This window comes from Pleurodeles waltl, chromosome 9, assembly GCF_031143425.1.
Source record: "Pleurodeles waltl isolate 20211129_DDA chromosome 9, aPleWal1.hap1.20221129, whole genome shotgun sequence".
Lineage (NCBI taxonomy): Eukaryota > Metazoa > Chordata > Amphibia > Caudata > Salamandridae > Pleurodeles > Pleurodeles waltl.
The window spans coordinates 38,465,924-38,493,916 of record NC_090448.1 but is presented as its reverse complement, the minus strand read 5'-3'; the positions used below and the strand labels follow the sequence as shown (position 1 = coordinate 38,493,916).

The 27,993-nt window shown below is 42.3% G+C and overlaps 1 protein-coding gene across 2 annotated transcripts in view; it reads right to left on the bottom strand.

The window, feature by feature from the left end:
• The window catches only part of CELSR3 (cadherin EGF LAG seven-pass G-type receptor 3), a 631,136-nt gene that overhangs the window by 65,967 nt on the left and 537,176 nt on the right, over positions 1–27,993 (bottom strand). Inside the window, exons 24-28 of one of the 2 annotated variants that reach the window (XM_069206219.1) lie at positions 17,480–17,686; positions 16,076–16,250; positions 7,509–7,621; positions 6,888–6,967; positions 243–369 (exon numbers count right to left, since the gene is read on the bottom strand). In XM_069206219.1, coding sequence (XP_069062320.1) covers positions 243–369; positions 6,888–6,967; positions 7,509–7,621; positions 16,076–16,250; positions 17,480–17,686 — 702 coding nt within the window. The remainder of the gene's footprint in view (positions 1–242; positions 370–6,887; positions 6,968–7,508; positions 7,622–16,075; positions 16,251–17,479; positions 17,687–27,993) is intronic. The other variant, XR_011198602.1, reaches the window with a different exon arrangement.

Below are 27,993 nucleotides of genomic sequence, written 5' to 3'. Positions count from 1 at the left end.
ATGAACAAGAACAGCACTGATGCTATACTATTTGGTCTTTTCAAACCCTAGTAGTTTGTACTATTGTATGGCTCGATGGAGCATGGCAAGAGGCTGCCCTCAGAAAGACACAGCTGGAACAAAAGCACAAGTTAGTCATTGTCCCAGAGTTTGGGAGGCAATGTCTGCAGTCAGCACAAGACTAACTTGAGCTGCTGAACAGATAGAACATGGCGGCTTTGCTGGACCAGAAGGAAGATTACCTGCACACAGCAGAGAATAGAATAGAGGTAGTGGAACGCCAGGACACTGTTGTTGACAGCCAGAAGGCCAAAAAGCCAAGTAGTGCTAATAAAGAGAAGGAGAATGAAGGAACCTCGCAGTGTCATGCTGCAAAGAGAGACAGACACAAAAACAAGGAGACAAAGGGGGTTAAAAGCGGCCTTTACACCATCATCAAATTGTGATACAAAAGGGAGAACAACAAGAAAAGTGCGAGCTAGAAAGAGAGTGGAGACAGCAGCAAGAAGAGGGAGACTTCAGATGAGGCAGAAGCATGGAGACAAAACTCAGATGAAACCAGAGATTCAAACTGGAGAGAAGGGGAAATGTTAGGCGGCAGCAGAGAAAACACATGCATGAGACAAAGTCTGATGGCAGAGCAATAGAACAAGACACGATTCATTTGGAGAAACGAGAGGGGTGCTAGCACAAAGAGTTAAGGAGCCCTAGTGGAGGAATGGTGAAAGGAAAAACACTGAAAGAGAAGCAACATGAGGTGAAGCACAGGAGCCAGAGACTCAGAGTGCTGAACGAGCCCAGCAAAGACAAGATGTGGAGCGTTTAGGGATGCAAGTATGGAGAACACATAAACAGGGGACAAAGAGATGGCAAGTGAGAGAAGTGCATAGCAGAAAGATTCAATTCTGTTAAGAATAGAAGGGGCAGAAAAGAGGGCAGCAGCAGAGGCGGAATGCGGAGCTGCTTTAGAAATATAGAAAGAGAGCAGACGAAGGAGTAAATCATTTAGAGACTGAATTGTGAGAAACTTAGAATGGAAAGCAGTAAGAGAGGAGAGCATATAGATGTAAAAAGTGACAAATTGAAAGTTGAAAAAGAAGGCAAAATGAGACATATTAGAGATAAATGACAGAGAATGAGAATAGAGAGACAGGAAAGGAGGCCACTAAGGGACACAATCAGGAGACAGATGGAAAGGGGAGAGACAGAAAAGATAGAACAGCAGTGGAAAGAACAACAATTGAAGCACAATAGCAAGACTGAAATGGCAAAGACAGTGTACACAGGGATAGGCAAGAAAGGGACATGATGATGGCAGGATAAGTAAAAACATTGAGTAGAGGGATGGAAGAGATAGAGGGATCAGGCAGTGCCAGCACTTGGAAGAATAGTGCTGACAATGGCAAAGGGGCACAATGGTCTGGGATAGAAGGAAGCTGTCAGATAGGAGAGCAGGAAAATGAAAATGGAAAGACAAATGTGGTTGAAAAGTAGGGGTGAAGATTAAAGTTAAAGAAGAGTAAAAGGCATTGCGGGTAACAAGGGGAATCAATTGCACAATTTACTTACTGCTACCAAGCAAGCAACAGACCACAGAAGCTAAGAATGACAGTAAATCTTCACAAAACAGTAACTTCCATTGTCAATCAGGGTCAGGAAAATACAACATGGCACTGACATGTCCATAGAGCACTATTGCACTTGCCACCCTATTGACACCGAGTGGTGCCCATCCGTCACTGGATTGGCAGTTTTCAGATGGCACAGAACTAAAACGCTTGAGATATTTATGACCTTTTCAGCCACATCAGTTGAAGTCAAAACCTTTATTATTTGCTCGTTCATTTGATGGCCAATACGAAGCAGATTCTTTCTGTTGCCTCGATTACTTAGACAGATTGCAATAGATCATCTAACTCTTGCAATCCGCACTAATGATCACTCCTTAACTTGTTCTCTCATGATTAAAATAAACACAGTTAAAACATCCAGAGAAGGCACTGAAGGAATGCAAGTTACTTACTCATGGGCCAAAGTGATGCTTACCCCCAAATCCTAGACACCTTGAAGTCATCATGAGATGCCCATAAATGGATACTTTTGACCAGTGAAAAAAGGGTTAAATATCCCCTCAGATGCATTCACCGATCCATCCATGCATATGCACTGTCACGTCAGCAACATACCAGCGTCCCCAATTAGTCCCTTATTGCTTAATCCTAATCCCCAAAGAGGGAGTGTGGCTGAGTGGGCTGCCTGGAGGAAGGGGGTCTTAGGCCTTCAGAGCTAGGTTTATTGTGGTGAATAAATTGTTTCTACTTTTAAATCTAATCCCCTTTCCTTCAGATTCACTGAAAGATTTCCAATGCAACCAAATTTTATATTAGTTTTATGGCTAGTGGCGGATCTAATGGGGTTCAACAGAGTAAAGCAGGTAAGTCAAATAAAATGTAATTACATGCATTTTAATCTATAGCTTTGCAAGCCACTCTGCCTGATTTAGATATTGGCGGACGGGTCACTCCGTCACGGCGGTGATGGATATCCTGTCTGCCGAAGTCTAAATCCCATAGGATTTTATGGGATTTGGATTTCGGCAGACGGGATATCCGTCACCGTGGTGACGGAGTAACCCGTCCGCCAATGTCTAAATCAGGCCCTCTGTTTATTCTCTTTCTTCACCCAGGACAGGACCTCGGCAGGACCATGATCTGGGAAGTGGATGGCAGAAAAGGTTGAAGTACAATATTTTTGAGATCAGGCTATTTCTAGGAAGCAAGAGCAGGCCTCAGATTAGGATGTAAATATGTGCTCACTGACCTGGGGACCTGGAGGCTAGGGTGCTGCAAGGGGCATAAGGCGTGGACATCTAAGTGTAGGTGTAAAGATCGGTGCGATAAGGAGGTGGGAACAGGTGGCAGTGACAGGTGGATCAAGAGGCTAGTGGCTACGGCTGGGCGCAGTGTGTATGTGTCAGAAGTTGTGAATGAGGTGTAGGAGGGATGGGAAGTGGGCAACAGTGTCAGGGGAGTGTGGGTGGGAGAGAGTGCACAAGGGAAGAAGGATAGTAAAACAGTAATAGAGGTGGGGTAGGTGAGAAGTGATTCAGGTGGAGGCCGGGCATAAGGGGGGCATGAGTAATAAACAAGCAAGGGGCAGAAGTGTGAGTGAGTGGCTAGTGACTGACGTATGGGCACTGGTGGTTGGGTGTGGGGTAGTCAATGAAGTGGTGCACAGAAGTGGTACATGCTGCTTCAGATATCAGTGGGGTACTTGGGTGTCTCCGCACCAGCTGTCTCTCGCCAGAGGAAGAACTCGGGCTGTTTCTTCTCAGAGATGATGTGACATTCAGCAACTGAGGGAATCTGGGGTGTGGCTTGGGAGAGTGATGTTACAGTATACCCTCCCAATCTCTGGTACTTTACCAATTTCTGTTACCATTCCAATCCCTGTCGCTCACCCAACTCCTGTCACAGTCACATCATTTGCAAAAAAGAACACATGATTGGCGTAAGGCTGAATAAATTAAACATTCAACCCCATTCACAGATCCGGGCCTAAATCCATCCTTTTATTGCTCACCATGCCATTCCAGTACTTGGCCCAGTTACTCAGGGCCCATAGTAAGTTAAAAGGAGTAAAAGTCCACAACCCACACAGCTGGGCCCAGCGACCCCTGCTTGCTCCATGGCTATCTGAAAATGGTTCTAGTAAAGTGGTGCTGTGGCAAGAACTGACTAGACCTCACAGCAGGCTGTCATCCCAGGAAGCATCTGAACCGACCTTGAAGCAAACAAGATCTTCATCTTTATTAATCTAATATCAGAGGTGGAAGTGGACTCCAAATTATGTGGTTGATGCACAGCAGAGATCAACCCCCATCTAATGAACCACTGAAGACCATGTTATTAACATTCTCTGTTGAACAATACGTAACAAAGGTCCACAGTGACTCAGGCTGTACCAAATGTACTATCATGCCCTTTCCCAAAGCTCCATGCAGTCAATCATCTCCAATACTCACCCAACAACCAACTTGGCAAAGCCTGCAACTGGTGAGGGACAAGAATCTTATCTTCATATTGCCTTTATCAGATGCTTCAGGAAAATATTTAACTGGGGAAGTTAGGGCAATAATCAGTGAAACTCAGGAGGCAACTGGGGGGTTGGGAGGAGGAACAGAGGAAGAGAGTGGTTGGAGTCTAGTGACCGAGCATACATCTTTGGCTAATTCTGCTAATTTCTTGCAAATGACTCCCCCAGTATGGGTGGTGTTCTCAGAATTTAGTTTTGCCGTTTTAACTCTGGAACTGTCTTAGCCATTTAACTACTTGAAACCCTCCTATGTAATCAATTCTGTGTGCACGTTAGGACAGTCTCAGACCCCTTTAAGCCATAAGGCACATCTGAGTGGGGAATAGGACAGTTAAAGTTCTCTGGATACCTTTACCTTGCTACCTATGCAATGACACAGGTGAGAAAGAAGCTCATCTCCAGTAAAGGAAGGCCTGGTACTCAGCTTATGAGAAGGCCCAGTGACAGTAGGTCAAAACAGTGAAGGTCCAGAGTTATGCTGCACACGTTAGTGTAATCCCAAAAATAGGGGACCTCCTTGCACTTTCCACCAAACAAGAACTTATGTCCTGTCAGCAACATTCTTCTTAATGGGCAGCAGCAAAGTCCAGGAACTCTTCAAGAAGCCAAAATTTAAAGGCATCTGCCAAGAGATGAAATTGTTTTTTAAAATCATGCCCTGAAAGAGACCCGGAGTGCACTGGAATGGAGCAAATGCTGTGAGCATAGATATTTCATACAGAGTTTGCAGGAGTAGTATTCTTGAAGCTGATTATTCATAGAATACCGAAGGGTACTTGGAAGAACAAGGAAGGAAGGAAAAGTTACTTATTTATGATATTGAATCTCCATTATGGGAATTTCACTGAAATCAAACAATGAATTGGATTGCACTGACTATTTTTCAGTGGTAAGATTATAAGTAAGGAAGGTTTCCTTTTAATTTGTGGCAGAGTACCCTGTCCACCAAAATCTAAATAACCCCATTCATTTTTTGAACACTCATACATTCTGTTTAAGTGGAATTTAATATGTCCTCTGGTGGAAACACTTTGTGCCTTTCAAGTGTCTACGGTCGCCTCTAGATAATGATTTGTACCACAGTAGCTATTGGCTTGGAGAGAGTGATGTGCAATTCAGGTGTAGAAGAAAGAGGCTGTAGTGTGCAAGACTTACAGTGCTTTTTGAAAGACGGAGACATTATCAGTCAGCCGTCTAAGTAAGAATATAAAAGGCATTTTTCATAGATGCATTGCTAAGGATGCCATGCATGTGGAAAATGCATGTGAGACAGACATCCAACAGGAAGAGCATTATTCTGGAATGACTCTCTTCTATCAGAAAACAGAAGAGTATTTTGTGTTTTTGCACAATTCGATGTGATAAATATGTCTTTCAAATGGCACACATTCAAACTCCTTTAGTGAAGTAGGGAATATATTTGGTGCAGGTCCAACATTCTGTAGTTGTCACATCTAAACCAGTTGTTTGTGCTCTTCAAATGGGTCTCAATTTTTGCAAGGTCCTTTCTTTTGACACATACAATAACAGGAATATATTATATAGTTCAATGCCTTGTATTTGAAGGATTTTAATTACTTTTATGGGTCATAACTTATGGAGAAAAGACCCCTTTTATGGTAGGCTAGCCATCTATCCTTTTCTGTTATTTTGTGTTCTTGATTATAATTTAAAAAACTTTCCCCCACTGTAATGGCGATCAGGTGAGGGGGAAGATGGGAGTCAAGTTTTTTCTCCAGCTGAAGGCTTTTCGGCTGCAGAGGAATGCTGACTACCCCATCTTATAGCCGGTCTTTGCTGAAGGCAGGATTGTTTTTTGCTGCTTGGTTGCTACCATCCAATAAGCATGGAATAAGGAGTACTTGGACATGCCAGTGACACAATGTTATCTCCACTACGTAGCTGCTAGGTACCTACTTACTGGGCACTTGTTTCTAGTCCTTTCACTGTGGCTTTTTATGAGAACTCACTGTTCTCTCTTCACACACAGCACTGTTTAGCAATTTATATCATATGAGCAGCATTAATCCGTCTACCGAGAAGTAACTAGACCCTCAAAGAGGAGCAGAAATAAAAAAGAAGGGATGGGCGTCATTCCGTGCACAGAGATAGTAGGAAATTAAAGTATTGGGAATAGAACAATGAAGAAAGCGGGAGAACTAGGATTAAAATACAATCTGTTTCACATTTTAAATCCACACTAAAGGTGCCAATGGAGGGATGCTCTCACAGACATAGAGGGATTCTAGTTGTACTTCATCTCTCTTATGAATGGATGCTTCCGACCAACAATCTACAGCCCAACTGCCCAAATCCCTTAACTGTGAGAGCCTGAACTCCTCAATCGATTTCTTCAGCATCCATTGAGGTGCCTCTGGATGGGCAGCAGAAACAGCTCCTCTTACAGAAGATCAGAGGAAGGGAAAAAGATGCTGCTGCTGATCTGCGGTTAGTAGAGGAGTCCGGTCTCACAAGGTGTGGCGAGTCTTAGCTTTCTGTTAGACCTCTATGTCGTTACTGGTTAGCACTCAAAAGACGAACACTTGGGTGAACACTGTTAATCGGATGCATCATTATTTTCACAAAACACATGACACGGTCCTTAATGTGCCAGTTGTACATATCTTTGTTGCTTTTTCACAGCCACATTTGAAAGTGCCAGTCCCGGTTTTGTTTTAATAGGTCTAACAATAACAAGTGGAAGTGATGAAATATGATTGTAGGTGCTTCCAGGAAAGAAGGAACAAAAACCTGTAAAATGCAGATGATTTCAAGTAAGGACCTCCACTTACAGAACAGATTTTTTCTTTGTTTCTTTCTGGCCTGGGGAACATAGAAGTTTTGCCACCATAAGGAACATTACTCCATTTATCTAATGCGATAGGGAGAAAGTAAAAAAAACACTATTAGTTCCACTATTAAATGGATATTCTGAAATTTCTTGCCATATTTTGAAAGTTGGGAGTATACAAAGCTTACTTCACCCAACATGTAAGTAACACAATTATATAATTTAAACATTAACTAGCTGGCAGAGCCTACACTGTCATTGTATGATGGGCAGCTTTAACACCAATCTATTGAATGCATAACTGTGATACAAAATGCTAAGGATATTCTTAATGTTCAAACACCCTTAACTATGTCATGTATCTGTCTTGCATTGTATCAGTTATAGCAAGGCTCCGATAAATCAGTTAGATGTTACATAGTCAGAAATGTCAGTCATTTCTAACAGGTCTAATGTCACAGTACACAGTTCGCTGATTGTAATACAAAACGTAAAATCAAAAATAGGAAGAGGAAACTAAACATAGATCAAACACTGGAAACAATGAAAGCAGAAAAGGGAGTGAGCTCTCCAAGTGAGAGAGGGAGAAAACATGGTTGCTTAATAAAAATATTGCAGTTACCACAATAACCAGAGCAATGGGACCAGCAAAGCTCCAAAGCAGCTTATCGTGGACAGAAATCCAGCAGAAATCTGGGTTGCCATAGCCTTCTGGGTCCAACCCCACCGCCAAACCTTACACAAAAGGAAGAAAAAGATCAGCATTTGTGACAAATTCAAAGCTTCTGGATGCACTGGAGACTCTATGATTCCTGCAATCCCAACATGGCTGCTATAAAGTTCTCCCCGTCAAGCTTACATAATAAATATTACTACAGTAACAGTGCAAGCATATTCAAGATGATATATCATCAAGATGTGTAAATATTTTTAATTATCATAAATTCCCTCGTGCTTTTTTCATAATGGTCTTCATTGTAGGATAGGGAAAGGTTTATTAATGAGCCGTTACTAATAGTACTCCATTGTTCCTGTACTCCTCGGACTCTTAGCACCTGACCAAGACGAAAGCAGGAAAATATTCTAATCCATGTGAACAGGACAAAGAAATGTTATTCATCCAAAACGATACAAACGTCCCCAGTACGAAAGCGACCCACATTCACGTTGATTAGCAATTTGTCACCCCATCGAGGCAAAGTGTTCTAAGCAAGGTCCATGGTGCAGATGTAACGCAAGCTTGTTCAATAGGTTTATTTAAACTTCTAACTGGGAGATGGGGGTAGGAAACGTTACTTACATGTAATCTTATTTTTTTCCAGGGCAAACCTCATCATAGCCAAAGATACTGAATAGTCCTGCCCATATGCAAAACCCCAGAGCATTTTATAGTTTAAAATTACTTTCATTTAATTTTCATTTTAAACACGCACCCAGTTCAATAAAATAGTCACCAGTTACATGGGCCATGGAGAACCTTTCAGAAATCTTCTTGAAAAGGAAACGGGATTAAGGACACTGTTAGCAGATAGGCTGCAATGTAAAGCATACAGAAACTGACACTGTGCCTTTATGGGCTTCTCTGTTCCCTGTGTCCAATCAGGCCTTCAGGCTTTTAGGTCAGATCACGTTTAAGGGAATGGATGGAAATGCTGCATACCTTCTTATCCTGGGAAAAGGGAGGGTTGCTCATGACTATGAGAATTCCCCTGGAACATAACTAGGATGCAGGTAAGTAACTTTTACTTGTCTACCTGGGGATCCTCATCAATCGTCATAAGCACTGAACAGAATAGCACGCCCATCCCACAAAAGAGGCAGACAAGAAAGAAAACAGCTCCAAACATTACCCAATAAGGGTCCTTAGACAACTTGCCTGTTGGAAATGTGCTCTTTCTGCAAGACAGGGTGGCCTGGGGGCTGTGCTGCAGAACTAGTTGCATTTCAAAGGAGGCCTCCCCATTCACACGCAGAAGCAGCTGGCACCTAGGCCTGCCTTCTCTCTTGTACAGCTAGCCAGTCGGGCTCCAATCACAGTGGGCTGCTTTTGACATTACAGTGATAGGTCTGCTATAACACTTGTGGTGCACCTCAAATGGGTGAGGACAGGATGCCAAAGCAACTCTTGTATATTCCCTGTCTGGCTGTTGAAAGGATAGCTTTTGTTCTACCAGACTGCTTTCTCTGAGCTTGTGAGGGATATAAGGACTGACACACACTGGAGTTTGGTGTTAGATGTGGGAGGACACTAGGATTTTCCCAGTACACTCCCCCCCTCACACACACACACACAGCCCTCACAGCCCAAGTTTAGTGTTGCTGAAGATGTCCGCCCACCTTGAAAATGCCCGAAGTGGATAGGGTTAGCCCTTAGAACACTTACACCCTTGGGCAGGATATCCCAAGAGGTCATTCCCACTCGCTAGCTCGTGCCATCCAAAAACGTGGCACCTCCAGGCACGCCCCACTTCAGGTCACTTCTGGACCTGTGGAAGAACAAACAAGGACTGCAACCGCTGTCTGTGACCTGAGAAGAGCTTTGAAGACTGAACCTGCTCTCCCTCTTGGACCCAAGTCAAAATAGTGGGTCCTCGAAGAAGTGGGGACTCTAATGGTTATAAGGCTGACTTCCTGCTAAAGGTACAAGCTAAAGAGGCCTTTTCCCGCAACTGCACAGCTGACCAGAGGCAACTGGACCAAGATTGGACCTTTACCTGTCACTCTGAAAGTTTCTGAGTCCCCCCCTGACCCCCCAACCAAGGTCCTGGGGGGCTTTAGAAGTGTACTCCTGTAATGGATTAGGACTTAAACGACTAAATAAAGTCAGTAGGTAAAAGATTTACACAGGCCAACCTGGTTAATGTATCGGACCTGTGCTCCCTTGCGGTCAGCATCGGATCGCATCTAAGTCCTGTCCTGCCATGGCCATTGACTACTATTGGCACTTGTTCTTCTTGGGGCCATTTTTCCTTATACTTTTACAAATTCATAACTCTTGGGCCTCCTACTGGTTTTTTGTCATTGTGATGTCATTTGGTTTAATACATTATACTTTATTTTTTAAATTCACTTTGAGATTTTTATTGTTTGCCATTTCGACTTTATTACTGTTTTAATCCAGCACAAATATTTTACACATTGCATCTAAAGTTAAGCCTAACTGCTTTGCCAAGCTACCTGGGGGTATGGCACAGGTTTATTTAGAGACTTTTGTGGTTCACCATGAGTATTTTGATTATTATTTGTGGTGGGTTCTTACCCACCCCTTCCAAGAATACCTAATTTCTTACATTGTCCTACTTGGGCATCCACTCTGCAGTCCAAATTCAGACAATTGTGTATTGTTAATGTTTGTATAGATCGCCAGGAGACAGCTTTACAAATCTCTGAAATTGAAACATTCCTCAAAAGGGCCATTGTTGCAGCTTTTCCTCTTGTGGAATGTGCTTTTGATCTAAAAGGAAGAGGCATGTTAGCCAGTTAGTAAGATAGTAATAATCAAGACACTATCCATCTAGAGACGGAATATGTTGTTGTGGGTAAACCTGTTCCTACAGGGCCATAATTTGTGAATAGTTGATTTGATTGTCTTATTCTATTTGGTTTATCTAAATAGAATTTTAAAAACTCTTTTCTTCACATGCAATGTATGAAGAGCTCTTCTTGCTGGAGTCGAAGGATTTGAAAAACGTAGGTAAAGAAATTGTGTAATTGAAATGTAATTTATTTAACAGATGCGTTCAGCATTCAAAGCTGCCTTTCGCACAAAGAAAGTAAAAATATATAAATAGTAAGAATATAATTATTATACAAAAAAGAACATATAAAAACAAAAGAGTGTCAACTATGTGGCCACATGAGATCTTTTTAAGCCCATCTAAGGCGTACATATTTATTTGGGTGCCAAGAAAATATTTTCATTCACAACTTTTCGTGAGAAATCTCCATGTTCACTTGATTATTTCTTCTGAGATATCACTCAGTGGGAAGAAAAGTGACATCTCAGAAGTCTTCATCTCTACGCAGCTATTAAACTTTTAATGGTTTATCTTCTGACCTTAGTGTTGAGAAAACAGCTCAGCAAGAAGTGGCTCAGATCTTTAATTTCCCCACAGGGTCAAATATCCAAGTTCACTTGCTTCCTTTTCTTCAGAGTCATACTGAGTAGTAATATTCTGCCAGGCAATCGCAGAGGATCAAGGAGGCCACCTTGGCCTATTGAACGAAAGGTCTGAAGCGCACTAAGTTTAATTTCAAATTCTAATAAGGTACGTTTTTTGTTGATTGTCTTGCTCATCTGTTTTGCTGATATTTTTATAGCAGGATTTGACAAAGATGTCTCAAGGCCTAGCCTCTTGATTCAACAAGTCATGAAGTTTGATTTGCCACTAATTTTGAAGTGACTCTTCAGGCTTCATCAACCAGACTTTTCTCCTGCTACGTTTAGCCTATTCATTTCATATTTTATTGGAATGATTTTGCATCTTCTCTCAATTGAGGAAAAGTTGACACCTGTTTCCAGGGCTACATTGAGACAACCTGTCTGCAGCATTGACAAAAACTTCCACAACTTTCTTTCATGAATCCTTATAATTGATGTTAGACTGTCCTGCCCCCAAAGTTCTGCACCATAGGCTATTTGTCTTCCTACCTTTGCTTGCAAGACCCAATCAATATTACTTGGGAACTAATTTCCATGAGTGTGTGTCATTCTGCCAATGGCATCTAGAGAAGGCCCTGATCTTTCTGTGAATGTCTGAATGTGTGTGTTCCATTTGAAGCTGTTGGAAAGCGACAAACTTAGGCACGGAAATGTTTTCACTTCTTCCAGTTGTTTGTTGTTGATTTTGAAGACACTACAAGACTTTCTACTTTTCCTGATGATCATTATTTTAGTTTTCTTGTGTTTCTCTTTAGCCCATTTTCCAGGCTTTATTCTCTAATGCCCACAGCTGTGCGTGGAGACCCTTTGAGGTTCCAGCTTAGGATGGACTCGTAAGCACACAGGAGAGGTGGAACTTGGAAGACTTCAATTGCCGGGACATTTATGTTTGCCTTCAAGACTTCAATGTACAGGTGGATTGTATATAGTGAGAAAAGTAAGGGAGCAAGCAGACGTCCTTGCTTCACTCCGCTCAAAGTGTCAACTTTTTTGGTTTAGCCTGACCTGGGACATCGTATCTGAATACACCACTACTATCAGATATAGAAGTGCAGGATTTAAGCCCAAGATGTTCAGCTTTTTCCATAACCTTTGCCTGACTCTTAAGTCAAAGGCAGCTGTGAAATACAGGTGAAATCTAGGTAAGCTACAAAGAGTGTCATTTTTTTATGTACTGTATTTATAAATTATATGAAAGAAGGTAAATATTTTGTCAACCAAAATAGGACAGGCCTTCTTTTAAAGGCCCTTGATTTGGGGTTAGGATTTTATATTTTTTTTAATCCATTCATCTAAGGCCTTGATATTAGTTTGCAGAAGAATTTACATTCAATGTCAATCAGACTAATAAGTCGATAGGCTATTGGGTTGGTTTTAAGTCCCTTTTTGTACAAGGGTATGATGATGCTGTTCCACCAAGATGCAGGGCATATGCTTGTTAAGGCAATATCAATGAAAGTTTAGATTAGAATATGCTGGCACCATTCAAGATTTAGCTTGAAGGCCTCTGCTGGTATCATGTTTGGCCCCGGTACCTTTCCTGTTACTAGTTCATGCTGCTGTTAGGTTCTCCCATGTGAAGGTCTTTTCAAACAGGTTTCTCCTCTCTGTCATGTCTATATCTTGAGCCATTTCCTTAGAAGAAAGGTAGTACTGAGTTTTAATATCATTATGGGCAGTCGGCTGAAATATTGAGAGAAGTGCTGTATCCAGTTTTTTTTTGGAATTGTCTAATAACGTGATGGCACATGTCTGTATGTTCTCAGGTAGATATCTCCATGCTTTGAAATTAGCACATCTATGACTTCGGGAAGATGTTTGAAGGCCTATGCTGTTTTGTGGCTTGCAGATGCTTTGACCATCTTGTGTGACTGATGTAACCAGAGATTTCCCACTCAGTTATTAGCTGAGTTTCTTGTAAGGCTAATATTTAGTAACTTGTTTGGAAGTTCATTAAGTCAGTGTCCCTTTGTCACTGGGGAATGCCAGCCAAGTTCCAAGATAGGAGTGTTATTTTTTCACCCAATCCAGCCGCTTAACTACTGTTTTGCAGGAATGCTGTTTTAGTCATTCTTTAGGATGTTTGTATCACAGATTCAGAGCTGGAATTTTGTTTGGTGTATTCATCAGCTTATTATTTTCTTACATAAGAGTTGTGAGGTTTCAACCATGTCCATTTTCAAAGAATGCTGTGGAAAAGCCCTTTTGTTGTTCTTTCTTTATGAATTATCTGTTCAGCTTTTGCATTTAAGGCATTTCAAGCTAATTGAGGACTTTTTCTCTTATTTTCCCACATCCTATTCTATTTTCAGCTGTGGTGCAGTCCCTCAATCGAGAGCATTTCTGCACTAATTTGCGTCCTCACATGTTTTAATTGTCTGATTGACATGAAAGTCTGAGACCATCTTTAGAAGGAAACTGGGATAGGTTTTCATGATACTCTATTCTAATGAAACACTGTATATGGTTCATTTGATCATAAGGCTGGGATCTCCCTGACTCTACAGGCAAAAGTAACAGCTACCATGAAATCGGCCTCTCAAGTAATATTTTGTAACAAGGCCTTGTGAATAGGCTCAAAGGGAGGTCCCATTAACTAGGAAAGTACTATTTATAATGTCTTCCAACCACCCTCTAAGAAATCTTTGATCACCGGCATTCTAAAGAAAGAGGTTTGTGAAGGAGATATCCGATAGGCACCCACTGCTGCAATGCGTATCTTGATGGATATAAATTGCAGACCAGGCCTTGCCAGATAAAGTAAATAAGGAATCACCACCTCTTCCTAACACCTGGAGGGATCATGTTTGTTTTCAGTGCCCCAAATGCAGACTTTTCCACTTCAACCACCTCACTAGTGGAAAACCAGCATGCACGATGATCCATTACCATATTAATGAGCAACACAGGCTAATATCAGGGAAAGGTAGAAAGGGCAGTGACTGGAAAATAAAAACACCAAATAAAATCCAGCCACATAGCAAGGCTTTGTATTTAGATGTGGTGATGGGTATTATTCCTTCCACAAGCAATGCGTGTCATAGTACTTTTATCCTAAGAAGACTGTTACTTTTCATGCAAGCTAGGTTCTCCATACCTAAATTGAAGATCTTCTGAGGAAAGTAGAAAATAAGCATTTCTTGTGATGGTTTCACTCTCCTAAAGGAGCTCTCCCATTCTGCAGAAAAGTACCCTCTGGCTGACAGAGCTATGTCAGCAAAATGTCATTCAGCTTCATGTTGAGGCACCATTCTTTCACTTGACTCGTAATAAGTGATCGTTTGTGAGTGAAAATATGCTATGTTTTTAGGTAAACTCCCCAATAAAAAAATGAAGAGGAAGAGTCCAAACTTGTAAAGAGAGACCCAGATGTACTGGTTTATGTCTTTTGTGTGCACGGCTTGAAAACACCAAATGTGGAACTGATTGCAAGTGCTACAAGCAGGTTCAACAACATGTAAATAAATACAACTTCTTCAGCGGCTTTAAAAGTATAAGCGGGATACCCACCAGGGCCCACTGGGGAGTGCTGGAGATGTTAGGGAAATACTGCTTCTACACCTGATTTGGAACTACCCCAAACGTGCTAGGAACTGGAAACATGTCTTGGATGACATGGATCCAGATGTAAAGTACAGCTCCCACGCGTCCCTGCATAGATACTGTTGGGCTTCCCAAATAAACAAATATTTCCACTCCACTCCATGAGAGTAGACAAATAGCCCAGCGCTATGTGAGGCTTGTCAGTCAATATTCATCCGCTGTGGTACAGATAAAACTACAGAACACAGGGATTGGCTCTATGTAATCTAGGATCTATTGGGAATGGAGAAACTATTTATGTCTACAAAACATAAAGAGGAGGCCTTTCAAGAAGTGTGGGCACGTTTTATCTACTGAATTCACAGAACTCACAATCCCATACAACCTAAAAGTTCTGTGTATCACCTCTTGATGAGACTCCCACTTTTTGGACAATGATCTATAAAATGCACCATTGGACGGCAGGATGAGAAATCAAGTCAGAGGCCTAATTATAGAGACGTTATTCCTGAATACTACAGCATGAATCTTTTCTGACTTAAAGTGTGTAAAGGGGGAGAGCTCTTGGGGGGTTATTCATTCTGGTATTCTCACCAAGAGGCCGGCCTCCTAGTTGTAGGCGTTGTCACTGGTTTTGTTTTGTACTGTCCCAACACCATTCTTCTTATTTTCCTCACTGTTAGTTTCTAGTCCCATCTACTACATTTTTCTTACAACACCGTATGTTAGGATGTTTGCAATCTGATCTTACGTAGAATTCTTCTGACAGAAATGCATAGAGAAATATATGAATACTAACACCTTTAACAAGTTACTTGTGTGGTACTTGATGGACGAAGGCATGCACCAAACTTCATGCTCAGTAGGAACTTGAAGTAAAGCTTACTTTCCCTACTTCTGGCTGTTTACAGGGCTCAAGGTTCATGTTAATAAATGACTGTGGTTCTCACTATCAGAAAGTCTGAGGAATGACACATTCACTGTCAGGGCTTAGAGAAAAGAAGCATTCAGTAGGAGTATCCAAACATTACAGGAAACCAGGAGTCCCCTTTTCAATGGTTTTCGTTGCAGAATCGAGGAACCAGCAAAATATGTTAATTTAGGATTTTTCAGGAGTGGGGACGGCTCAGTGAAAGTGACCCATGGCTTTGGCCTATGCCTTTTTTTAAGGTGGAATCCTTGGTTATTGGACCAGAGGAGATGCGGGGAGGGTTAGATGATCCTATGGGATGATTTGGCCCAATTATCCTTTTGCACTCTACAGAGCTGAAGATCTTTGGGAAATGATTGAAAATGGTGCTGACATTTATACCTGATGTTAGAAGAAAAGGTATCCATGATACAGAAGATGGCCATAATGATCACAAGAATCCTCCCTCCTTTTGCGATCACAGTCCGATTTTCCAAAGATGCTGAATGCTTGACTATGTAGGGCACTGTCAGAAAAAAAACTTTTTGAGTCCCACATTTTTACATAAACATACCGGTGATGATAGCAGAAGCGCCCCAGCCAATTGCATAGTAGAACCTCATTGGGCCGTAGTTAACGTTTCGGACTTCTGTCTGCATGCGATATATATGGAGGCCCTCCACGAAGAGCCAGGCGAAGGTGGACAGGAAGAAGTAGTGCAGCAAGATGGCCGTCACCGTGCAGAGCAGCTGTGCGGAACAGGGAAGACCAAATGCAAAACACACCTTAAGTATCAAACATCACCTTGATTCTAAAAACACAGCGCTGTTGGAGGAAAAGCGTATCAGGTGTGCAGGTGGCATACTAGGCGAAAGGGAAATATGGCGGTGTCTAGTTAGGCTGTCCCTATAAAACACATATTCTGCTGGGAAACAGCCAGTCGCATGTGAAACGAGCTCTGTCCTAGATCTATCTGCATTTAAAAGAAGCTATTACCCCGAGTTCCTTACAGTCAGGTATCTACCAGCAGAATCCCCGTTCAAAGCGAAAGGGTCGCTGCTGTTACATCAAAGAGTATGTGGGAGTAAGTTAAATGATGGAAGTGACTTTAGAAAAATAAGACAGTTAAAAACATGTTTTTCTAATGTAAATATTCATCCTCGGCTGCAGTAGGCAAGGCAACCCAGACAGCAAAAATATGCTAAGCAAATGGGCAGGTATAATGCTCCCAATAGCTCCAGTGATCAACAACATGACAAATGTAACTCTAAGTGAAGGCTGGTCAATAACCTAGCTGAGACGTAAGCAAATGGTAAGGCCCTCCTGACACATACTACCCAGACTCAAGTCACACACGCAAGCTAGCGAACAATAAGCAGCCACTGAATCTTCCAACATGAAAATGTATTTTGAGCCTGCAACTTGTGATCTGCCTCCACATCACACAACGTGTACAACAGACCTAATGACCGACCAGAACACATTATCAGACGAGGACGCGGAAACAGTCCTCAGCCCCACCAGGGTATACGAACGGTTGATGTGCGCTATATGAGTGCCGTAAAAGAGCACTGAGGGCAGGCTTGGTAATGCACTCACTGTTTCCTCCAAGGAAGTGGTAACCACAAGTATTTGTGCAACCAAGATAGACCCACAGGGCTCAATACAAGAATGTGGATAAGGCATCAGCAATAGTCATGCTTGGATGGAAATGTTTTGGCATTTTGATTCATACTTAATTGATCATTATATTAAATTATCATGGCAGCAGCGTACACCGAGTAGTAAACTAGATCAATATTTTTTAGAATGGGAGATTAGTATTTGAGGCTCAGGATTAGAATTTGGACATGTATGATCAGGAGGTACAAAGTAATAAATAATACTACAGTACTTTGAAAGCTCATCTTCTCCTCTCTTCACTTTCTGTGCAGCTCAGTGCATCGTACCCGCTCAGACGCTCTCAGCTTCGCCTCACCTGGTTCTCCGTGCGGTTGATGCCCAGTAGAAACACCATCTCACAGAAGAAGAGGGCCACAGCAATGTTGGAGTGGATGCCCCGGGTGTTGGACTTCAGACCCTTCAGACAGGCCAGGATAATGAAGGTGAGAAGCAGGGCCACCAGCGAGATGGACAGCGTGGAGTAAGTGACGATGGCTAGCGTCTCCAGGTCACCTTCCAGCTGCTGCAGAGAACAACAAACATGGAAGGCGTCAGGCCATGTGGGGTTCATTTCACCAAGGGCTCAAAAGCATGGCTTCCTTTTGTTTCAGTAAGAGAGTGGCAGCACTAAGCACACAACTTCAAAATGTGTTAATCACTGAATAAATTAACAAGTTCTAGAGATATACTTGGTTAATGCCCTAGGAAGTACTGAACATACATAATAAAAATTAAAAAAAAAACTCTTAAAATCAGAGAACAAACAATTCTCAAGGCCTGGATAATTGGTGAATGACTAGTTAAATCAACTCACTTTACACACCTCCTCTCACTGTGGACCTGCCTGATATACACTTCTTTTAAACACAGCACTTTTGCCAAAGAAGCAGCTTATTATTCATCTGAAAAGTGCAATTCCTTGTGAAAGATACCAGGATAACTTATGAGAATGTTTCTTTATACAGTGCACTCATCGGGACGAGGAGCAGCAACAGTAGGCACTGACAGGAACAAGAGAATTTTACACCAACAGAAACGATACATTACCAAAACTAACTTATTAGAACAGTATTTTCATATACAAACATATTTATAAAATGCCCCTCAAACTATATTGTATACATTGTTTTTCACTTCTGTTTTATACATTTCTATCTAAGCCCCTTGCAAGAACTAAATAAGATAAAGAATTGCCTGTAATCTGAAACTTAACTTGAATATCTTTCTGTCTTCATTGGGTATCAAGCTCTTGCAAGTGATGTGGTATCCACAGCGCTTGCTGCTCCTAGTTTAACTGTGACACTTACACAATTTGTGTGGATCAGGGTGTATACCACTTTCACCGGACTTAGGGCCAGATGTATGAAAGGATTTTGCATTCGCAAACGGTGCAAATCCGTTTGCGAATGCAAAATCGCCTTTCAGGATTTATCAAAGGAATTTGCAGTGCAATTTTAAGGAATCGCAAAAATAGCGATTCCTTAAAATTGCGACTTCATTTAGGGAATCGCAAATTGCGATTCTCTATATAGGAAATCGCAAATAGGGAATTCCTATTTGCGATTTCCAAAGCACATGTATCATGCATTTCCTAAATGCGAATTTGGCATTTACGAAATGCAATTACCACAAACTCAAGTTTGGTGGAAAGCATGTGCAATTTTTAAAAATGCATTACAAATTATTTTTTTTAAATGACATGTAGCGCACACATGCCCCTAGGGCATGTGTTCCCTTTACATGTCCACAAATACTTTTTGGGGTGCATCAAAGGGGGCCTTAGGCCCCCAGCACCCTGGGGTTTGCATAACCTAATTTGCAAATTCCTAAAAGGAATTCGCAAATTAAGTAATGCAAAACCATTCGCACCTATGGGCCTACAGGCCAATAGGGATGAATGGAGTCCCATTCCCTAATTGCGGATGAATGGAGTCCCTTTCCCTAATTGTGATTCAGTAATAGCGATTGAGAATTTTAAGAAATCGCTATTACCGAATCGCAATTTTCATGCATCCCATTTTGCATTTCTTAAATAGCAATGTCTTAAAAATCGCTATTTAAGAAATGCAAACCAGGAGCTTGATACATCTGGCCCTTAGTCTTAAAACGGTGGTCTGTTGAGCTGAATACAGAGTGTGTCTGCGTTCACTACTATGTTCACTTTGGAATACCTTCCCAAAACCTGTCACACAAAGTTATCTGATGAGCATGAGATTTGGCCCCAATTATATTCTGCAGCTTTCCTGACTACAATACAAACTACAACAAACAGCCATATCACTGTCTTGAGAAAAATCATGAGAGTATTTTCCCAAGAAAAATATGAGTCAGCTGTCTTTTGTATACTCATTAAAGAACATTTTGGAAATACAACCAAGACAAGCGGAACTATTATTGTAACATGGAATTACAGTTAAGGATGATGGGTACCTACTGAAAATAACAATTACAAAAATACTTCTTTTTGCCCATTTTCCACCCAATTTTCTTCGATATTGTGAACATTTCATGTTTCACCGCTGCGGCAGCTGAAGTCCATGCTCCCCGTCACTATCTTCTTCTAAGTGTGTCAGTTTAGGATCTCTTTGGATGGCAGCCAAAGCTGGCACACCAATAATGGACCTTGCAAGAAGTGCAACATACAGCTACCATAATCAGTGGCATTAACAACTCCTAACATTCGTTTACACTGAAAGAAATAAAATTTGCCTTTTCACATATTTATCTCCATCTAAAGGGACTTCAGGCAGTTTTGTGATGCAGGTCCATCCCCCTTGACATTAGGTGTTTAATTGAGTAGCACTTACTCTCCAGATACAGAAATCAAAGGGGGTAAAATAAAGTTCTAACATTATAAGAATTCACTCTGAATTGCCTTGATTCAAGTGCTGTTCATTAGTGGGGCACGTAGGGAGACTGTACAAGATCATGTACATCAGAATAAAAATATAAACATCAATTGTACAATGACAAACTACTACTTCATAATATCATGATGCCTATGCTGAGAGCCAGTATTTCTAAAATGTGTACAGACAGACTTGGAGCTTAAGGATTGGAGGTTCAGGTGAGGCAAGCAATAGCAGCAGATGTGCTAGACATCTGCTTGTTTCCTGAGCTTTTATTACTCTTCCAGGGCTAATAAACTCAGGGTCAACATTACTATTTGAAAGGCCGGCCTATGTCTTCACCAACAACTCCAGATGCTTCTCCTCTAGTCTATTTTCTAATTTAGACTTGATGGTGATAGTGTTCAAGATGCAAAATCCTCTCATAGTCTGCACTAGAAGCCTGGAAAGTTGTGCAGAAATCAAGTAGCTCAGATACTGCATATTACTCAGCAACATTCAGCAGGAAGGGGTTGAAATACACCATGTCTTGAAAGGTGGGGAACAGCTGGCCCTTTACATGTTGTGCCACCATATACTTGTATTCTCTGTATTGTTGGCCAGTATTGGCAGGTGACTCACAATCAGTCAGGAGCAAGATCTTTTTATATGTTTTGACAAGCCTCTGTCCTTTCTCAGTCCCAAGCTCAAAGTGTGATTCTGTTGTTACTGCCTGGAAATAAAAGTTTGCTCACTTTTTCAGTTCATCTTCAGGGAACTTTATTTTTGCATATGCTGGCAAAAAAGTGAAATAAAAGACAAAACAGGGCCGGAGTTGGCATCTTGGTCTTCCCTGCACAAAGCAATCAGATCTCTGATTTTGCTGCCCCAAAAGACAGCATCACCCAAGCACTGTTCCTTCATTTCTTCCATCTTGGCTCTTGCATACTGTGCATCTTCACCAATCGTCAACGAGCTTTTGGATGGTTTAAGACATGTAGCACTACTATTGCTTTCTCCCAGGATGACCAACACACCATCTGATGTAAACATGACCATTTTCCCATTTTCAGAAAGTCCAGTTCATTGGTAGAAGTCTGCCACAGTTCTAGGGATAATCTCAACATTATAAGCACTTAGCTTTAATGTTCCCTAAACACTGTTTTGTGCTTGGTCTGCATTACAGATCCTGGCTTCAAATACAGAATGTGCATGAGGTGAATGAAATATCAGTGCTTTAATCATTTGACGCAGTGTGATTTTGGTGCCTGTCAAGTTAAGTCATGGCTTCAGAGTGTCTCACGCTATTGATGGCCTCAAGAAACTCAAACACACAGTTCCCCCCCCCCTCATCCGGGTATCTTTACATACAATGCTATGTGGTCATGGATGTCTTGAACGACGACCCTGAAGTGTTCAACCTGACAGCTAGCAAATCCTCATCTCGTCAGTAATGAACCTTTGCCATTCAACTACTTCTAGACTGCTCGCTCTGCCAGTGGAAGATTTTGTCAGCATGGTTCAGTCTTCAAAACCTAAACTGGCAGCATCACCTCTGTATCTTAGTATTACCAAACCTGATTTTTCATATTGACTGTCATCTTCAGCCACCTGGTAAGAGGGAGGCCTTCTGTTGTCCAAACAAGGTACTGCACATTGGCAGTCTGCCTGTCCACTCCATGGCAGAGCAAGGACACGCTCCACCAGAAGCATGGCAACAACTGCTGCACTGTTTACTTGAGGACCTTCACAGGACATCTGCCTTGCAGCCATGAGGAAAAACTGGGATATCGTCATCAGACATTATGGCTCATTTGTGAATGCGGCAGCCAACTCAGCAGTGAGACAAGGCATTCAACACAGCCTGTTTCATAAGCTAAGCCCTTTTTCTGCTCTCTTCAAATGCTATGTAATGCTTGTTTTTCTGATTTAAGCATGTGGATTTCTGAAAGAGGAAAGCTGGAGAAATAAATTAGTTACTTACATGTAACTCCAGTTCTTCAGCGTTGACATCTTTTATATATTCATGTGTGGCGTTCCCTCCTCCCTGATCAAAGGCTCCCTGCTATGATATGTATTTTTCTCACTTGTACTACAAAAACTGAATTATGGTGGCCTCTGCGGGGAGTAAAAGAGTTCTGCACTTCCACCTCGTTGGCTGTCCTTCATGTTGTTTCATATGAGGTGGACGTGCTACTAAACAAACACTATTGTTGAGGCCTATAGACATTTTAACACTGTTTACAGCTACGTAACGATAGTGGGGATGTCCAGCTGGGTAAAGGGTAATGGTTCCAGCATGTGAATTTGAAAATGATCCAGTAGTGGAGAAGATAGTTGCTGCTGACAGACAAGGACAAAGAGGTCGGGGGCCCATCCAGTGAAGCCTGCTTGCCTCTGGCACATCTTTACAGGAACTGTAGAGTACAGGCAGTCATGAGATAAAGGAAGCTATTTCCAGCTGGAAAATAACAAACAAACTAGCGGCAACTGTTTATTTCCTCGGCCAACCAATGTGAAACTTCTCCACTTTGTCCGAGGAGTGGATCACACTTTGTGGAGTCAAGGAGTTGGAGCAGTTACCTAGGAAACCCAAGGTTCAATTTTAACCCTACATTTTTCTAAAAGTTGGGTCTGAGAAATGTTTAATCTCTGGAGAAACAGAGCATGGTGCTCGGCCTGCCCGTAATAAGATGTTACCCCTTGGCTACATTATAGAAGTTGTTCGTTCCTTGAATTTTCGACTTTAAATTCTAGGCTGCTTTGGGACTGGAAAAATATTTCAAACCTTGTGGAGCCCTATTCAATTACAGCATCCAACCCTGCACCAATGAAAAATGTTGGCATTCAGAAAAATCTTTTAAACTGGACGAATCACCATTCCCCTGAGCTCACTCCATTACTGGCTGGCCACAAAGACTACATTGGGCGCAGTTGCCCCTAACATTTGACTGGGGTGAACCACCAATTTCTATCCAACCAAACTCTATCACCAATTAGCCAGTAACTTATGTCCCAGTATTCCTCACCCTAGTGACTAATATGGATCTTGTGTTTTCACTGTTTATTGAGAATCTTTTTTGTTTTTTTAATACTGTCTGATATCTGTACCTGCTTTTCTTCATACTAATTATTATTTGTTTTCACCTTTAATGTAAATTAGTTTGGACATTTTTAGGTCATGTACTTCTTGATTCTAAATATATTTTTGGTGTTACTGCACATGCAAAGCATGCATTTATCTCTGGGGAAGGTCTTGCAGCTTATACCATGCTTTCAAGGGTGAGCTAAGTAGTCCTCACAGAGGCTGTTTATGTAAAAGGAATCACAATGTTTTGGCGTTGTGGGACCTGAGCTAAAGCTCACATCAAGACTGCAGTCTCTCTCACCATAGTAGCTTACTTATCTGGCTTCCCTTGTACTACATTTCAGCTTATTTATCTTTTTCCTTACTCTTTCAATTTCTAGATAGGAGAGTTATTTTCATCTGTCCACCCTCAATGCAAATAACTACTAGAGCCTGTGTTTGGTGGACATTGGCTGTGGGGCCTTAATCTCTCCATACTCCTGCTATATGGTTCCCAGTTCTGCTCATGTGTTTCCTTTGAGTGATGTAGCCCTTGCTTGTCACATTCTTAGCTGATTAGCTCAATGTGTTACGTACAAACACAGACTTTTTGCGTGGCCCACCAACAATCAGGGGTGAACAGTCACAAGCAGTAAATGTCAGATATGTATCTTCACAAATCTACCAAAGCAACAAACATATATTACCAGTTACATCTTTTATTTACCAATCATATTCAATCTATAATGGAAAAGCACTGTCATTCACCAAGCAGACAAATAGCCTGAACGTTTTAACCACTTACCAGGACTTTGTTTAGGATAAGGAGTCAACTCTATTGTATCAATATAAATACATACCACAGATAATCTGTCACATCTGATAAGTGGTTAACACTTTAATAGTGCAATAAAGCCTAATTTGGACATTTTGTAAGATTAAATGACTTGTTAATCAGAGGAATATTCAAGACAAGGAATACGTAAAATGCAGAATATGTGACACTTTCTACCTAAAGTAAAAAAATTATTAATTACACCCTCAATTTCATGTATCATTACAATCAGTGGACATACAATAAAATCTGCCTACCTATCAAATTTAGATTACCATGTACCATAACTAAATATGAGAAGGAAGTGCAAATCCATATTCAGATAGATTAGATACTAAGTATAATAGTTCGGAAATCAAGACTATTATTCACAAGCATACATGCACACCTTCCTCTGTATTTCAGTCTAGTAGACTTTTTTGTTCTCATTTGTATGCTAGATTCTATCTGCCTTAGTCACTGCTCATGACTACCTCATCATTCAATCTTATAAAATCTAATCTATCCTAAAATATTTAATAATCCCTCTGTATTGCAACCATGTTGTAAAAGTTGCAACGCAACTGGAAAGCCTGGGTGAGAATTTTTAATGGGCCTATTATGTTGAAAACATGCATCCTCAGGGGGTATACAGACTGCTAATATAAAAAAGTCCTCAAGGGCAAATAAGAGTGAATACCATGTAATAGATTACGCAGTCCACCAATCTGTAAGCGTCAAAGGTTTTTCGGGCACCTTAACAAATTCTTTGCATTTATTCAGGCCAAACTGACCTACTTTGCATTGACTGCAAATAGAAAAACGAATCCCAAATGTAATCAGAATATATTCTAGTGACTGGCCAGCAAATTGGAAAGTGTAACATTTCCTTAATGAACTGTTCGTGGATGTTTCAGTGATTACCTAATGAACAAGTTACTTACCTTCGGTAACAAATTACCTGGTAGAAAAATATTATAGTTGCAGATTCCTTACCATAAAATTTCCCCAGGTGTCAGTCTGGATCTGGAGTTTTTTCTTTGAGCAGTACCCTTGCTCACTGTTAGGTTGCGTCGGTCGACTGTGTCGTGGTCGCCGAATATGACATAGCGGGTTGTATACAGGCGTCAACCCGGGACGCTGACGTCAGTTTCTTTTCACGACTTTTCACACCAGAAGCGCGTGGCTATGTAGAACACTGACTCTGAAGTGCCAGAACTAGAGCCCTGAAAGCGAATTCTCTGTCCCTAGAAATTAGTTTACGGAGCAGGGAGGAGGGGTGGGTCGGTAAGGAATCTGCAACTAGAATATGTCTCTATCAGATAATTTGTTACCAAAGGTAAGTAACTTGTTCATCTGATAGAGACTTTTAATCGCAGATTCCTTACCTTGGACTAGATACCCATCAATACCATCCCCAGAGGAGGGTCTGCGAACCAAGATCATACTAGGAAGTCCTGCAGGATCGAATGGAAAAAGTACAGGTACCTTCGGGCCTGACTGTCCAGGAAGTGGTGTTTAGTAAACGTATTCAAGGATGCCCCTCGTTGCTGCCTGGCAGATGTCCAGGACTGGAACTCCACGTACTAATGCAGTGGTTTCTGCCTTTGCTCGGTAGAGTGAGCATGCAAACCCTCTGGGGGTTGCGTTTAAGCCAATGCGTAGCACATTTTAATGCAGGGAACGACCCATCTAGAGATGGTTCTCTTCTGCACTGCCCGGCTGTAGGAAGGTAGCCTCTTTCTAGCCTTGTTACCCCCACTTTTGGCCTGTTTGTGAGTATATGTCAGGGTGTTTTTACAGTCTCACTGGGATCCTGCTAGCCAGGGCCCCGGTGCTCATAGTGGAAACCCTATGTTGTCAGTGTGTTTGATATGTGTCACTGGGATCCTGCTAGCCAGGACCCCAGTGCTCATAAGTTTGTGGCCTTTATGTGTTCCCTGTATGGTGCCTAACTGTATCACCGAGGCTCTGCTAACCAGAACCTCAGCGTTTATGCTCTCTCTGCTTTTAAAATTGTCACTGCAGGCTAGTGACTAATTTTACCAATTCTGATTGGCACACTGGAACACCCTTATAATCCCCTAGTATATGGTACCTAGGTACCCAGGGTATTGGGGTTCCATGAGATCCCTATGGGCTGCAGCATTTCTTTTGCCACCCATAGGGAGCTCAGACAATTCTTACACAGGACTGCCACTGCAGCCTGAGTGAAATAACGTCCACGTTATTTCACAGCCATTTTACACTGCACTTAAGTAACTTATAAGTCACCTATATGTCTAAACCTCACTTAGTGAAGGTTAGGTGCAAAGTTACTAAGTGTGAGGGCACCCTGGCACTAGCCAAGGTGCCCCCACATTGTTCAGGGCAATTTCCCCGGACTTTGTGAGTGTGGGGACACCATTACATGCGTGAACTACATATAGGTCAATACCTATGTGTAGCTTCACAATAGTAACTCTGAACATGGCCATGTAACATGTCTAAGATCGTGGAATTGTCCCCCCATGCCAAATCTGGTATTGGGGTGCTAATCCTATGCATCCCCGGGGCTCCAGCATGGACTCCGGGTACTGCCAAACTAGCTCTCTGGGGTTTTCTCTGCAGCGACCACTGCTGCCAACCCTCAGACAGGTTTCTGCTCCCCTGGGGCCTCGGCAGCCCAGTCCCAGGAAGGCAGAACAAAGGATTTCCTCTGAGAGAGGGTGTTACACCCTCTCCCTTTGGAAATAGGTGTGAAGGGCCTGAGAGGAGTAGCCTCTTCTGGCCTCTGGAAATGCTTTGAAGGGCACAGATGGTGCCCTCCTTGCATAAACCAGTCTACACCGGTTCAGGGATCCCCCAGCCCCTGTGCTGGCGTGAAATTGGACAAAGGAAAGGGGAGTGACCACTCCCCTGTCCATCACCACCCCAGGGATGGTGCCCAGAGCTCCTCCAGTGTGTCCCAGACCTCTGCCATCTTGAATGCAGAGGTGTGAGGGCACAATGGAGACCTCCGAGTGGCCAGTGCCAGCAGGTGACGTCAGAGACTCCTCCTGATAGGCTCTTATCTGGTTGGGTAGACAATTCTCCTCTGAGGGCTATTTAGGGTCTCTCCTGTGGGTTTCTCGTCAGATAACAATGCAAGAGCTCACCAGAGTTCCTCTGCACTTCTCTCTTCGACTTCTGGCAAGGATCGACCGCTGACTGCTCCAGGACGCCTGCAAAACCACAACAAAGTAGCAAGAAGACTACCAGCAATATTGTAGTGCCTAATCCTGCCGCTTTCTCAACTGTTTCCTGGTGGTGCATGTTCTGAGGGCTGTCTGCCTTCACACTGCACTGGAAGCCAAGAAGAAATCTCCTGTGGGTCGATGGAATCTTCCCCCTGCTAACGCAGGCACCAAACGTCTGTATCACCGGTCCTCCTGGTCCCCTCTCATCTTGACGAGTGTGGTCCCTGGAACACAGGAGCTGGATCCAAGTGACTCCGACAGTTCAGTGGTCCTTCTGTCCAAATTTGGTGGAGGTAAGTCCTTGCCTCCCCACGCCAGACAGTAATCCTGTGTACTGCGTGATCTGCAGCTGCTAGGGCTTCTGTGCACTTTTGGAAGACTTCCTTCGTGCACAGCACAGCGCAGGTCCCCAGCACTCCGTACTGCATTGCCCAACTGTGAGAAGGTAGCCTCTTTCTAGCCTTGTTACCCCCACTTTTGGCCTGTTTGTGAGTGTATGTCAGGGTGTTTGTCACTGTTTTCACTGTCTCACTGGGATCCTGATAGCCAGGCCTCAGTGCTCATAGTGAAAACACTATGTTTTCAGTATGTTTGTTATGTGTCACTGGGATCCTGCTGGTCAGGACCCCAGTGCTCATAGGTTTGTGGCCTATATGTATGTGTCACTGGGACCCTGTCACACAGGGCCCCAGTGCTCATAGGTGTGCATGTATATGTTCCCTGTGTGGTGCCTAACTGTCTCACTGAGGCTCTGCTAACCAGAACCTCAGTGGTTATGCTCTCTCATTACTTCCAAATTGTCACTGACAGGCTAGTGACCATTTTTACCAATTTACATTGGCTTACTGGAACACCCTTATAATTCCCTAGTATATGGTACTGAGGTACCCAGGGTATTGGGGT